This window comes from Tarenaya hassleriana, unplaced genomic scaffold (assembly GCF_000463585.1).
Source record: "Tarenaya hassleriana unplaced genomic scaffold, ASM46358v1 Cleome2, whole genome shotgun sequence".
Classification (NCBI taxonomy): domain Eukaryota; kingdom Viridiplantae; phylum Streptophyta; class Magnoliopsida; order Brassicales; family Cleomaceae; genus Tarenaya; species Tarenaya hassleriana.
The window spans coordinates 8,367,371-8,381,909 of NW_010965372.1; the positions used below are offsets into that span (position 1 = coordinate 8,367,371).

A 14,539-nucleotide genomic window follows, 5' to 3' on the forward strand; every position below is an offset into this window, starting at 1 on the left:
AATTATAATAATATATAGATCCTAATATTATATAAATTATGTTTTTGGTTAGTGAGTCGGTTGATTTTGTTTTCTTTTCAATATAATGATGTGCCACTCAAATTTAATATGATCACATAAAATCTAGTATATTCCAGTCCACAAATGAAATTGATAGCATTCCCCAACTTTGGCATTAACTAGATATTGAAAATTAAAATGGATTTGTGTGGGTTTTTTTTTGTGTGTATTATGATGAAATGAAGAATTAATATACGAGTTATTTAAATAATTCATATCATATTAAATGGAATCGAACCAAACTATATGGATATTGGATTTCTGAGATTCAAATCTTTTTTTTGGGGAAATTTCATGACCTGTATGTTATGATGAAAAGATAAAAAAAAATATATATATATATTGTTTTTGGACGAAACAAAACAAATTATACAAAAAAATGTTGCAATAGTATGTAATTTTGTTTTGTTGTGCCGTTTTTCTCGTCATCTCTTAGGGAACTGTGAATGCAATTTGCATCCGACCTTATCTTAAGTCTTCTGGAGTCAATATGAATCTAACAAAAATTAATTGATCAATTCCAATGTTTATATATATATATATATATATATATATATATATAAGATAATTTAGTCATGCAGACTATTTAAAACCCGAAAATTAAACTATTTCATCACTATTTTTAGCTTTTTAAACCAACCATTTTATTTCAAATACTTTGTTTACGATTTTATTCTTTAACCGTTTTTTTTTTCAATAGCTCGCGTTAAATTATTATTCATAAATACTTATTTGAAACGCCAAAAATATCTATAAGAACAGATGATTAAACCAATTTTGTGGATCTTATATATAATCTTTTATGCGTTAAATTAAAACCCAAGACCATTAAATTATTACGTAATCTTTGGTTCGAACTTCAAACATTGAAAGTGTGAATAAGCACTGCCACCACTGGCAGCGGTGGTGACAAGGATGTCAATCGGATCGGTCCAAACCCACACTTGATTTGAAAGTTTTGGGTTTGATTTCGGATCAATCCAATTTTTTTGGGTCTATATAACTAAGTTTAAAGTCTGATCCTATATATTTCGACTTCAGATCAAATTGGATTAGACAAGACCAATCCACATATTTTTTCTTTGTAAATGTTATTTTTTAAATATCGGATTTTCGGATGGATCCGAATCGAGTCCGAAGTCCGATTTAAATTCGACCCGAAAATCCAATTCTTTTTAGACCGAAAAATTTAGATCCAAAATAGCTTGTTTCAGATATTTTTTTAAAAACTGAATACAAATAACTTCATTACTATATATATATATATAAGCTAACGTTTATATTCTCCCGACTTGGACAAATTAATTCATATTAACATATGGTATGAAATTGAAATTGTTTTCACATCCTTTACTAAAAAAAAAATAGTTTTCGCATCACCATAACGTCACTCTAAATCACCTGTCCGCCGGTGGCCTTATAAATTATACCAAGAGTCTCATGCGGTTTTTGTACAAGCTGGAAAGAAGGAAGATGAAGCCGCAGAGAAGAAACTCTGATGCACTGCACACGTGCGAACCATTCCGCCGCACGATTCCGTACCGAATCTACGCCGTTGTTCACACGTGTGGAATCCTTGCCCTAATGTACCGCCACGCACGCACGCTTCTCCACGGCAAAACCCTGATCTCCTCCCTCCTCTTCATCTCCGACATCATCCTCGCCTTCATGTGGGCCACCTTAACGCCCCTCCGGTTAAACCCGGTTCACCGGTCCGAGTTCCCGGATGACTACAAACCGGAACTAACCGAACCGGACGGTGGCAACCGGTTCCCGGGTATCGACGTGTTCATATGCACGGCCGATCCGTACAAGGAGCCACCGATGATGGTAGTGAACACCGCCTTGTCGGTGATGGCTTACGATTACCCGTCCGAGAAGATTTCGGTCTACGTATCGGACGATGGAGGTTCGTCGTTGACTTTGTTTGCTTTGGTGGAGGCTGCCGAGTTCTCTAAGCTCTGGTTACCCTTTTGCAAGAAGAATAATCTTTTGGACAGATCTCCGGAAGCTTATTTTGCTTCAAATGCACATTCTTGGACCGACGACGAAGCACGAAATCTTAAGGTATGTGTTCTGATTAATTGTTAGTACGTAATTAGTGATCATATGAATAATTGATTTTCTAAAATAGCGTGTATTTAACTAACAGTAACAAAGTATTATTACACAAACCGATTGATTAGTTTCTGTCTTCAAACTGGTCTTCATGAATACTGTAACAAGTAACCAACACAAAAAGTATTTTATAAATATTTTCCATATTATAGATTTCATTACATAGTTAATGAATGCATTCATGAAATTAACTAGACCTATAAAAACAGAGAAAAAGATACATTTTTAATACCTAAATTGTTTTTATAATAAGTTTTAACACCCGATTTTTTCTCACAGAATTTAACACCTTAATATTTTTTTTCAAACATATTTAGTACTCAAGTTTTGTTTATCGTCGAATATTCAACTTTCAACACCACGTATTAATTATCATGTAATAAAAATGTAAACAAGAACGAAAAGAATGGGATACGGACAAAAAGCAAATTGTATGTTTTGGGAAGAGGGCAGTCATATACGTTTTCGGTCATCACATGGGTCAATGTCTTCACAGCTTTATCTCGTAATTACGTCATCAGTTAATAATGGCTGCTCGTGCTGTCAATGTAACATATGATCCCAAGATTCGTGGATGGCGACATGACTAACCAATTCTCATATTTAAAATTTAAAAAAAAAAAAACCATAATATTTCTAAAGTGAAACAGATGAGATATGAGGAGATGAAGAGGAGAGTGGAGGAAGTGGTGGAAAGTGGTCAAGTTCCTGAGCTCATCGACTCACTTGGAATCTTCCGTTTATGGACCCACGATTTCACCCGTCATCATCACCCCACTATCATCCAGGTTTTACTTTTCAATTCCCTTTTCCTCTCCCCTTGTAATTCCACCATGTAATGAATATATTTATTTACATTTCATGAATTTTATTCGACTTGTATCATTCAACCGATGAAACACACAAAACGTCTGTCTCGTGTCGAATTTGAATCTCAAGTTGGAGAGGGAGATTGAAAATGGCTTTGTTCTCGGTCTCGTAATTATTTTGGATTTCGGTTTATGATAACCGATTATCCGAAAAAATATATTTATATTTACATAAAAAAAATAGGGTGTCAAAATCGTAGGACTGGATCTGTTTTGGGTTTGGGCCCGAGAGAAGCCCGAAAATTTAGGGATCGTATCGGCTCGGCTCAAAACCTAGTCGGGTTTTAATTCTTCGGTCTAATTAAAGTCCGATCCGATATATTTTTGTGGATCGGGTTTCGAGTTTGAATATGCGAAAAGTTTTAACGTATAAGAAATGCTAAAATAAATATGAATTTTGCGTGGACAGGTTTTACTCGAAAGCGAGAAGGAGAGGGATGAAAGTGGAAATGTGATGCCTAACCTAATCTATCTATCAAGAGAGAAGAGTAGGGTTTCACCTCATCATTTCAAAGCCGGTGCCCTTAATACATTGGTAACTCTACTACTATACATCCACTTCGGTTTCGGGTTCGGTTTTTTCATTTAATATATAACTTTTGTTTGTTCATACAGTTACGAGTCTCGGGTGTGATGACAAACTCGCCAATTATCCTAGCCATAGACTGTGACATGTATTCGAACGATCCGAAGACGCCTCTCCGTGCCCTATGCTACTTATCCGACCCCAAGATCAAATCCGAATTAGGGTTTGTACAGTTTCCTCAGAGGTTTAAGGGGATAAACAAGAGTGATATCTATGCTTGTGAGCTGAAGCGCCTCTTCCACATCAACTCGACCGGGTTCGACGGGCTCAAGGGACCGAACCATGTCGGGACAGGGTGTTTCTTCAACCGAAGGGCCTTTTTTGGTGGACCTCATAATTTGGTTTTACCTGAGATTGATGAACTTGGGCCTTATTGGATCTCACGTAAGCCCATTAAGGCCCAAGAGATTTTGGCATTGGCGCACAAGGTTGCAGGATGCAACTACGAGCATGATTATACCAATTGGGGAGTTAAGGTAAGGAAAACCCTAATCTTCTTACACCCTTTCATTTTTTTGTTATTCTCATGGTAGTTCTGTTATGATACTCTATTCGCTAAATCATTTACGACACATAATTTTAAAAACTGGTGCACGAATTATCTCGTCATGGATCACTGTTTTTATTTTTATTTTTATTTTTTGACTCATAAACCGACTTGTTTGGCCCGTCAGCCAGGCAAGATGAGTTATGATCAAACATTTTCTACCTCGTTTAAAAAGATTTACCGAGCCAAATCTAAAATTTTTGTAATCGTGATCATCACGGGTCAGATCAAACTGAATTAATCATACATGTTGATTCGAAATCGTACAGACGGGATTTCGGTATGGATCTTTGGTGGAAGACTACTACACGGGATATAGACTCCATTGTGAGGGATGGAGATCAATATTTTGCAACCCTAAAAGAGCAGCATTCTATGGCGATGTTCCAATGAGTCTTATTGATGTGTTGGGCCAACAGAAGAGATGGTCCATTGGGCTTCTTGAAGTGGCCTTCTCAAGGTATAGTACCCTAACCTATGGGGTCAACTCAATGGGCCTTTTAATGGGTTTGGGCTATTCCCACTATGCGTTATGGCCACTCTGGTCGATTCCTCTCGCCATCTATGGATTTCTGCCTCAACTTGCTATTCTCCATGGAGTTAGCGTCTTCCCCAAGGTAGTCCTTCAGTTCTTTCTTGGATTTCGTTGTTATCTGAGTTTAGGAATCTTCGGTTTTAGAATTTAGGGTTTCGAAAGGTAATATGATATAGACTTTGAGGGTGAGAATAGGTGTAGAACATCGTTCGAGTTGGTTTATCTAAAAGGGCATCACGGTACACTGATTCTTACACTTGAAGAGGAGTTCCTGAAGAAGGAACACTTTAATTAGGGCATCGAGGTATTTAGAGTGAGTGTCTAGTGATCCAGTTAATCAAATATTTATAATAAACAAGATCATGCATAGGAAATTATTGCGTTAGAATCCCAAATCATAAGATGAACTCTTTTGATGATAGGCATCGGATCCTTGGTTCTTGCTCTACATTTTCTTGGTCATGGGAGCATACGGGCAAGATCTATTGGATTTCACACTCGGAGGAGGGACAGTTGGAAGATGGTGGAATGACCAGAGAATGTGGATGATAAGAGGGCTCTCTTCTTTCTTCTTTGGACTCGTAGAGTTCTCTCTCAAAACCCTAAAAATATCAACACATGGATTCAACCTCACCAGCAAGATCAATGATGATGAACAGACGAAGATGTACGAGCGAGAGATGTTCGACTTTGGGGTTGCCTCGCCAATGTTCTTGCCAATGGCGACAGCTGCCGTTCTCAACCCCCTAGCCCTAGTACAGGGGCTTTTTGGTCTTTTTACCTACCGAGGAGGAGGAGGAGAAGTGCTCGCCATGGAATTGTTGGTGGTGGGATTCGTGGTGGTGAATTCCATCCCGGTTTATGAGGCTATGGTGCTAAGGAAGGATAAAGGGAGATTGCCAAAAAGGGTTTGTTGTTCTGCTGTGATTCTCTCCTCTGCTCTGTATGTTTTGGGTTACTTCTTCTTCAAGTAATTGCGTCCGTTGGGGCTTTGTAGTAGCAGAAAAAAGTTATCCAGCTAAAATGGCGCATAAGAATAAAATAAAGCCTTTCTTTCTCAGTGAAGAAGACGAATGGAAACGTTAATCGTTAGTCTCTCTTTTCAGCGATTTCTCTTCTGTTTTCTCGTAGTTTTGTTTCCAATACTTGGATTAAATTGTAAGAAGAGAAAATTTGAAAAAGTTAATATACAATTGCTCCAAACAATTGAAAAAATCTAACTGGTAAATCTGAACTTGAATCATACGGCCGGAATAGAGTCAGTTCCAAGAGGATGGGAGGGTTTGGGAGTGACGGAGGAGCGACAGAGAGGGCAAGTGGAGTGAGAGTGAAGCCAAAGGTGAAGGCATTCCAAATGAAATATGTGTTTGCATGAGGGAATCTGCACCAACTCTTCCTTCATCTCGAACTCCCCCAAGCACACGCAGCATCTGCCCAGACTCATGCTTTAATCAGTCTATCAAGAAGATGGTATTATCCAATAATCTAATTTTTACTGTTTCTTACGGTGTCAATTACAAAATTCCTATGAATTTTTTTTTTATGTCAATTACAAAATGCTGCATGAAAAATTCATTTGATTATAATTTTGATTTCATGCAGAATTTCAGAAATTTATCCGAGCAAATAGTGACTTACAGGGTATCTCTTGTCCCTAGTTCTTCGTTGAACCGCACCACTGGAAGCTTGTCCTTGAGGTCTACTTTAACATCTAACACACAAACCTGCAACAACAAAAGAAATTGATTTAATGTTTTAATTACAACCATTGCCTGTGATTAAACTTTTTCTACTACAGGAAAAATAGTAAACTACAGAAACGTTATGGAATTATAACTCAGAAATGAACAGTCTTTTTTATTTTTTGTTTTCCAAAAGCAGATACAGTCCAAAATATGAAATGATCTCACTATATATCTCATCAGCTTATCTAGAATAAAATAATGGAAACATTTTTGGCACAGAACAGAACCCAACTTCATCAATCCCCAACAGACTCATATGAGTTAGAAGAAAAAAATGAACGGATAGTGATGAAAAGAACAGAAAACCGTGGTTGGGAGGATTATTCATAATACCCAAGACGTCTTTACAATCAGAAAACGAGGGAATCGAATAAAACGAAAGTATATAAAGTAAATAACTTTTTACAAGACGAATACAGGAGATTCACACCACGAACATCTTACATGTAAAAATTATTTCACAGAAGAAATACATAACACACGGATCATGTAATTCCAATGGATTTCAACAGGGGTAACGCATAAACACTCTTGACAAATATTTCATAGCTAAAAACAGTTAGAGAAATACATTGAGCAGATTTTGGCATCTGGCCTTACAAACCTATATGACCCATGTGAAGATCCTCTTTCGCCCAGATCATGTAAATGTCAAATCTTTAGTCCATGGGCACATCACGCACCCCATGGAAATAGGACCCTAGATCTAATATTCTTCGAGGGTACTTAAACTAAACAATTCACCAACTAACCAACCTCAATGACTACAAATTTTCGCACATTTCGTCTGTTGTGTTTATCTAACACTTACCGAAGGGAGGTGGGAAGAAGACTGGTGGGTCGAAGAAAGGGGAAGAATCATGGGTGCAAGAGAAGGAGAAGAGGCTCTTCTCTTGAGGTAAAAGAGATAGAACAAGAGGAAGAGAATGATGGAGAACAAGACGGGGATGGAGAAGATGAAGGCTTGGTAGAGTTTTAGTTGAATTGCTTGTGGGTAAAGGTGTGGTGGGATTGGTGATTCAGGGTCTCCCATTTTTAGTTTCTGCTAAAACCCCGAAAAGAGAAATGAAGTTGATGAGGCACAAGAAGATGTCTATATATATATATATAATATATATATATTGGTGTGTGAGATTGCATCCAAGTGCAAGGTGAGGAGGTAAAATATGCAAACGTTTTGTGCGTGTATCCAAGTGCAAGTGACCAGCAAGCTCGCTTAGGCCTAATATTCTAAAACAGAAAACATAATTTGAATAGAATAATATATATTCCAAATAATTGAATATGAAAATAAAAATCTTTACAGAAAAAGGTCACTTAGTTCGTTATTTATACATGCTTATTATATGTCCAAGTGGAAGTAATCAGCCCACTAACATGCAATTATACCCATCCTAGACTTGAATTTTATTCCAAGGAAAATCACAAATTAGAACCTAATAGTACAACCACCATTATTTTTCATAAGCACTTAATCCAAAATGTCTTCTCATATGTCGGATATGATATTCTAGCGAGAACCTTTTCACACCATCTGCTACTGCTACGGCTTAACGACCTCTAAACTCTAGGTATTGATTCATGTCTTATAAAAAGTTATAGATTTTAGAGTTTCTAATCCTGATTTTTAAAGAATAAATGCATTTTTCTTCTTTTTCTAAGATAAAGGACAAATAGCCTAAGAATCTACTATTTATCAGGATAACAAATAATAATGCAGCTGAAATCCGAATGACAACGACGGATCAAAGATTTGATGAACACTAGATATTTACACAATCTAAAAGCTAAACCAGAGTGCTTATACATGTGAAGCCAAGTGTGTGTGTGTATACACATATATGTATAGAGGCCCGAGAAATGAATGGAAAAGAGCTTTTGGAATATAAAATAGAGTGTATATATTTCTTTTCCCAAGAATGACTAGACAAGGCAAGTGATGAGTTTCCACTAAACAATCCAATAGGACCTTTATAAAATGCTTAAGGATTAGATCCAAATGTCTCAATCCTCTAAAACATGGGACCTATACAACCCATCATTTCATTGCTGACTCATTTTAGCTATAGATTATTCCACACTTAAGCATCATCATAGGATTATTGCACACCCTCCCCAGAAAAAGAAATAGAAAAAAAAAACCCAAAAGCATAATGAATAATTTGAGTGCATAGATTGTTTTCTTTTACTTTTGGACAGCGGTGAATACTCAATTAAAGAGATATCCCTAGCATCTAACTTAGATTATAACAGCATTTCCTATCCAAATCAGAAAGAACCTTTTTAATTTTTTTACTAAAAGTCAAAACAAATTGGTGTTGTAGAAATATCAATTAGGATATATGACACAGACTTCTATATGTATGTTATCGTATTTTTTTTTTTTTGATAATCTGGTGTAATGTAGTAAGGTCCAGACTAATCTTTGGGTCGAAGTAAACCATGTGATTAGAATATAGATTTCTCTCACTAACTTGAAGATCGAACTTGAGATGGGACAGACGGTATGAGATGGGACAGACGGTATGTACTTATCTCACCAATTGAACTAATTAAGTTGGGTTATCGTATTTACGTTACCAAATTCTCAAGTGAATAGATGAACTATAATACCACTCATTAAATTATAAGAAAATGGATGTTGCTGTGTATATGTATTTCACTCGCATGTTTATAGTTTATGAACACGAAATCTTTCACAAGCTAAACAAGAAAAGGTTTATAACTTTCATGGTTTAGCAAATAAACTAAGATGCATTACCAAAAAAATAAACAAAAAATAAAATAAACTAAGATTATTGTGCCTTCGATACAAAAAAAAAACCTAAGATTTGGGATTTGATTTGAGACCCACGTTGATCACTTTTTCACTTTTTATTTCTCACATTTGTTTAGGAGCAATTGATCTTTGTCTCCGCGACTTTTTCCTACTTTTTAATTTGGGCATATTGCCTTTTTTTATTTTAAATTAAAAATGTTATGTCCAACAAGCTAAAAGTTCCTAAATACACATTTTTTATATACCGTGTTTAATTTGGTTTTATACTAGTCTGGGTAATAACTCCACTAATAAGTTTTGGTTTACGTGTTTTTTCATGCTACTAATCTGTTTGACCAAAAAGAAAATTGAACCCCCAAATTGATATAGCTACCTGTAATTCACTAATTTACACGGACTGGATGTGACATACATGTGTATGCGTCTGTGTGTGTAAATCTGTATCTACATCACTTGTGCAAGTGGCTGGTGAGGGGTGTTCTCTCTCGCACATAGTGGGGATCAGAAAAAGATATCACTAACTTAGATTCTCTATGGATGAGTTAGTAATTAATAATATCATTTATATTTTGCTAAACATATATATATATATATGTGGAAAAAAAAACATATATATATATATATATATTATAATTATAAAGCTTAACTACGCACAAATGATGATCAATTACATAAGAAATATCAAAATGGTAGAATCTATGCTTTCTGAGAAAGGGAGAAACCGAAACGTTTTCCAAGACAGATGGAACACATCAACTTCTATGGATGCTTGGATGGTTGCCTATAAAATATAAATAGTATATATCTAAGAAGGCACAATAAGACGATCCTAAGTTTCAGTCGCCTATCCACAGGGGCTTGGTGTTTATTCGTGTCTAAGTATATGACGCCTAGATTTTGACGGAATGACTAAGGATTTCAGACATAATTTCCCCAGTAAAGAGCTGACATAAAAGAACTCGTAAAGCTCTGTTCATGGAAAGAGTTAGGTAAAAAGAACATACCTTTTTTGTCCAGGTAAAACGCAATGCAACGTAGCTTTTTCTTAAATTCCGAGGTCAAAACTCGGAAGGTCGTTCAAATGTGTCTTTGAAAAATCATATGGACCACCAGATGAGCTTTCAGGCACCAGCAACTGTTGGCAAAGTAGCAAATATACGTTAACTGGGAACAGATGGTTTAGTTGTATAGAACAAAAGAAGATTACGTTCTCATAAAAGAGGTAGAGGAGCCAAACCTGCGAAGAATCTGCAATGTCGGCTTCATGGGCGATTTTCCGATCTCCGGATACTATTTTAGAAGATCAACCAGCAGATTGTGACAGGGAAAAGATGAGATTTCGGAAATGTTTGTAACCAAAATTTAATTACTTAGGTAGGCAAATGATATTTTGTTGTAGTTAAACACGTCTACTTGTTAACTGCCAATTAAATTGATCGAACAAAATTTATGGTTACCTGACTTCTATTCTACGTAGGAAGTCAGATATGGCTTTTGTATATTCAAAATTCAAATATTATTCCTCACGGAAAACATAAAAGTTCCCAGAGATTTACGCGTTAGGCATAAAGAGCCTGATACCCGAACACACCCCTTGATATGTGATTGTTTCAAGAATTATAAAACAGGGTCATCATATCAACAATTAATTCGAATATGATTCTGTAATTTCTGTATAGTTTTCTCTATGGTTTATCGTTGTATCTTAGGCATTACGTTGTCTGTTTTTAAATTCGTTCAAGGTTTTCATTCCACGCAAATTCTTACCGTACTTACCTGTTGATGGAACAGACTCCTCCATTGCGTGGCTTTTGCAGGTATCAGATTCTGAAGGCACTTTTGTTGGTGACACTGACGTTTGAGGATTATCATTAGAACACTTCTCTGCAACATTCCCTGGGGTGGTGGGTCTCTGAAGAAAGGAGAGTATTTGGTTGACTGCAAAGAAAAACACTCATTCATGATGTTTGTTCTTACGAGGTTACCATATGAAAAACAACTGAAGCATACTAAAGAATATCGACCGACCATCACGTAAAGTCTTGTGTGAAGTCACGCTCTTGCTTAACTTATTAGTCTCGGATCTTGAATCCTTACAGGGCTTACCTGCACATTCGTGTGGAAAAATTTTAGGAGGATACAATATGTTTAAGCTATCAGATAAAACTTCAAGACTGGGACGCCAGACTCATAACCAGAAAGATTGTGTTTTCGCTTTAAAACATTGGTTGGCTGGCAAAAGTGGCTTGGGAAGCATTAGGTCTAGAGTTCGAGTTCAATTATGCATAAACAAGTTCTTGGGCTATGTAAATTAAGGGTCTAAAATTTATGTGATCCATATGAAAAAATGCTTTCCATGACTTCTTCTAATTATTGAGGCAATGCTTTGACACCGCCGTTGTTGTTAAAGAAAGAAAATCAAGATACTACTTGGATAAAAACACGAAATTTTGTTCACATATATCTAGTACAACAGGATACCTAATCTTACCATCAGAAGAAGTGTTGGTCAAAGGGTGACCACTGCTTATGTAGGCTTCTTCATCGGCTGAGCCAAGCGGCAATGTGCCTGCATACTTACGGTTAGTCATTGAGAGTACAAGCCCAACAAAGATCCACATAGTGTCTATAGTTTCTTTCAGAGCCAAAATTTAAAACTAAGTTTATATACAGATTTTGGTTGAATGACCATCTTAGTGCAGTTGGAATTGCAAGTGTAATGTCTCACCTGCTCCAGATCCTTGAAAAATCATCAAATCTAATTCTACAGGCAAGAATTCATAGCAATTTCAATATATGGGTTAAGGACGGTTATAATATTTTTCACTGTATCCATCTTTATGAGTCTATCTGTATATGCCTGTTAACATTTATTGTTGACTATTTATATGTTTACCAAAACTTACACATAAGACCATCTCAAGGTATGCTACATGAAACAGACACAGTTCTATTGTACATGTATGAGACAACAAATTCTGAAATGAGTGGATGCTAGATTTTTGCATTGATGAAATCCAACATTTTGTGGCTGATAACCTCTATTATAGACAACTATGTAAACAGAGCAAAGTAGGGGTAAGAAAGAAGTTAAGCATATCGAAACCTTTTGTTCTTGGTTTTACTCCATCTGGACTTGGTGCACCATATTTCTGCATTTCTCTCTTTTTGAATACTGAAAAGGTATAAGAAAAAATTATGAATTTGCATTGCACTCCTTTCAATTCAAAGCTAATGCAAGGATTACTCATTAGTCATGAGAAGGCCATGCTTGATAGAAATATGGAGTCACAAACTTACCATTAACCAGATAACATTGCTAACAACTTTACTCACCTCTAATCATTTTTTGAGATGGGCTGAGACTCTTAGCTGGAATTTTATTCACCGAGTTAGACTTTCTCTCTTCTGCTAGAAAGTAGAAACAAAAGGCCAATCAATGGAACAGACTTTTGGAAACAAAAATCTTCAGAGAGAGCAATCTGGGGTTTTGATAGGAGAAAATGATACCAGAATGAAGAGAACTCTTGTTGAAATTGGGTCTGAGCACTGCAAATGACCTGCGATTACATTTTTTATCACTTGATAGGATCTTTGGATCAGATGCCGCCTTATTTTTCTCCACGGGACAACCAATATCCACGAGATATGCTTGAAATGTGAGCGTTTCACCAGAGCTTACAACTTCATCTGTCTTCAAGATCCTGCTTTCAAGCAGATTATCAGCTTCATCATAGAGCCTCACCTGGTTTTCAATTCACTGGGTTAGATCTGAATATAGCTATCAAGCAGTTGAAGATTACATAGAAAGATCCTTATAAGGAGCTTCAAATTCAGTCATCGTGAGTGCAAAAACCCGATAATCACATAATAATTCCATCGCACTTGACAATTAGTGAACAGTTAGCACAATACGTGACTAATGTCACAAGCGTCTACTGAAAAACCAGTAAAAAAATCAACCAGACTATGAAAAGAAAATATCAGAGCAACCGATCCTATGAGAAACGAAAAGTTTATCGGAATGAGTTTCATGGATCAGCAAAAAGTATACCGTTCATTCTCAAAATTTCTTTTCGGAATCCGTTACGAGTTGCCAAATCCACATTTACACACTCCAGTTAAGCTCGGTCAGATTAGAAAATCAATCAAACGCGAACCCGAAATCAGATTATGGCACCGACTGTAAACATCTTTGAATTATTTACTCCTCGATTGAAAAACAACGAGCGAGCTCAAAATCAGCTCATCACTGGATATATTTCACGGATAGTCACCGAAAATCATTCCATCTCCGAGAACTATTCAACCATAGATTCCAAATTAATCGATTATCTACAGATTCTTGATGAACAATCAAACGAAAATTCGTTTAAGATGAAATAACGCCGATTCTCGCGATTTTTTTAGGGAAACCAAATCGACTTGAAAAAACAAGAATGAGTAGCGAGAATACGACGCATATCGTTGGATCATTTTGAGATCTTCTAATGGATTTGAACTCAGAATAGCAAATAAATGTTTTAAACAGAAGAAAACCTTTCTAGTGGAGATGAGAAAATCCAGATAACCGTCATGGTAGACCTTCCTCTTCTGCTTAATATGCTTCGTGTACGTCACTTCCCATCTCTTCTTGTCCTCCATTATTCTCCTTCTTCTTCTTCTTCTTCACTTCCTTCGCTTCCTCCCTCTCTCCGCAAAAGCTGTTTCGCGTTTTGCGGTTTCGGAGCTTTGACAATTTTCAAATTGGGCCGCGAAACTTTTGGTTCGGCGCCGCTTAGGCTTTTCCGCTTGCGTTATGAGAAGAAGTAACGAATTAATTTTATTAGCACCCCCATATTCTTGAATATTTGCAAATTATACCGTAAATTTCAAAAAATGGCGTATCTTGGGCCCAAATCACGGTCTAGTAGAGGCAATGACGGAACTCGTAGTTTCTTTTATCCGATCCGACATGTGCGATGGAGATTCGAAAATCTGATATTTGTTCATCGACAGAACAAACACACGAAAACTCGACATTTGAATTCGTATATCAATCAACGGTTATCTATATTAACGAGTATTCACACTACCTTTTATCATAACTTCGGTTGAAATCATGTAATATTTTTCTTGTTCTAATGATCGGAATCCAGTTATAAGAATTTGAGACACGATTTCACGATCCAAATATCTTCTAAAAGAATCTGGTAAATCCCGCATTTCTATAAATTTTCTCTCGTGTCTCTAACACGATACGATAAAAAACACTAATCTCTATCTCTTTTTTCGTCCACTTGCGTTTCAACTCTCTTCCG

The 14,539-nt window shown here is 36.4% G+C and overlaps 2 protein-coding genes across 5 annotated transcripts; one reads left to right on the forward strand and one right to left on the reverse strand.

Annotated features, from left to right (window-relative positions):
- Positions 1-1,413: 1,413 nt before the first annotated feature.
- Positions 1,414-5,845, forward strand: LOC104813048 (cellulose synthase-like protein G2). 2 transcript variants are annotated; one of them, XM_010540540.1, is made up of 6 exons: positions 1,414-2,127; positions 2,829-2,966; positions 3,457-3,582; positions 3,663-4,109; positions 4,450-4,797; positions 5,138-5,845. In XM_010540540.1, the coding sequence occupies exons 1-6, from the start codon at positions 1,501-1,503 to the stop codon at positions 5,687-5,689; spliced, it is 2,238 nt and encodes a 745-aa protein (XP_010538842.1). In that variant the 5' UTR covers positions 1,414-1,500; the 3' UTR covers positions 5,690-5,845. The 2 variants fall into 2 exon arrangements, with proteins under 2 accessions (XP_010538842.1, XP_019058019.1); XM_019202474.1 differs by having other exon boundaries at positions 2,039-2,127; positions 2,821-2,966.
- A 508-nt stretch (positions 5,846-6,353) lies between these two features.
- On the reverse strand, positions 6,354-13,998 carry LOC104813047. Of its 3 annotated transcripts, none has more exons than XM_010540539.1 (10): positions 13,779-13,998; positions 12,750-12,943; positions 12,576-12,650; positions 12,346-12,414; positions 11,731-11,808; positions 11,268-11,345; positions 11,016-11,177; positions 10,477-10,529; positions 10,244-10,374; positions 6,354-6,439 (listed from the first exon to the last, which is right to left on the reverse strand). In XM_010540539.1, the coding sequence occupies exons 1-9, from the start codon at positions 13,814-13,816 to the stop codon at positions 10,285-10,287; spliced, it is 837 nt and encodes a 278-aa protein (XP_010538841.1). In that variant the 5' UTR covers positions 13,817-13,998; the 3' UTR covers positions 6,354-6,439; positions 10,244-10,284. The 3 variants fall into 3 exon arrangements, with proteins under 3 accessions (XP_010538841.1, XP_010538840.1, XP_010538839.1); XM_010540538.1 differs by having other exon boundaries at positions 12,576-12,647; positions 12,750-12,984; XM_010540537.1 differs by having other exon boundaries at positions 12,750-12,984.
- Positions 13,999-14,539: the final 541 nt, after the last annotated feature.

What these genes read in the sequence shown, in the direction of transcription:
- LOC104813048 (XM_010540540.1), top strand. Translation starts at nt 1,501, where the DNA reads ATGCGGTTTTTGTACAAGCTGGAAAGAAGGAAGATGAAGCCGCAGAGA. An exon ending in CCGGTGCCCTTAATACATTG is followed by an intron (nt 3,583 to 3,662) that starts GTAACTCTACTA and finishes TTGTTCATACAG; the next exon opens with TTACGAGTCTCGGGTGTGAT. An exon ending in ATACCAATTGGGGAGTTAAG is followed by an intron (nt 4,110 to 4,449) that starts GTAAGGAAAACC and finishes GAAATCGTACAG; the next exon opens with ACGGGATTTCGGTATGGATC.
- LOC104813047 (XM_010540537.1), bottom strand. Translation starts at nt 13,883, where the DNA reads ATGGAGGACAAGAAGAGATGGGAAGTGACGTACACGAAGCATATTAAG. An exon ending in TTCTCATCTCCACTAGAAAG is followed by an intron (nt 12,985 to 13,778) that starts GTTTTCTTCTGT and finishes ATTGAAAACCAG; the next exon opens with GTGAGGCTCTATGATGAAGC. An exon ending in ACATTGCAGATTCTTCGCAG is followed by an intron (nt 10,375 to 10,476) that starts GTTTGGCTCCTC and finishes CTTTGCCAACAG; the next exon opens with TTGCTGGTGCCTGAAAGCTC.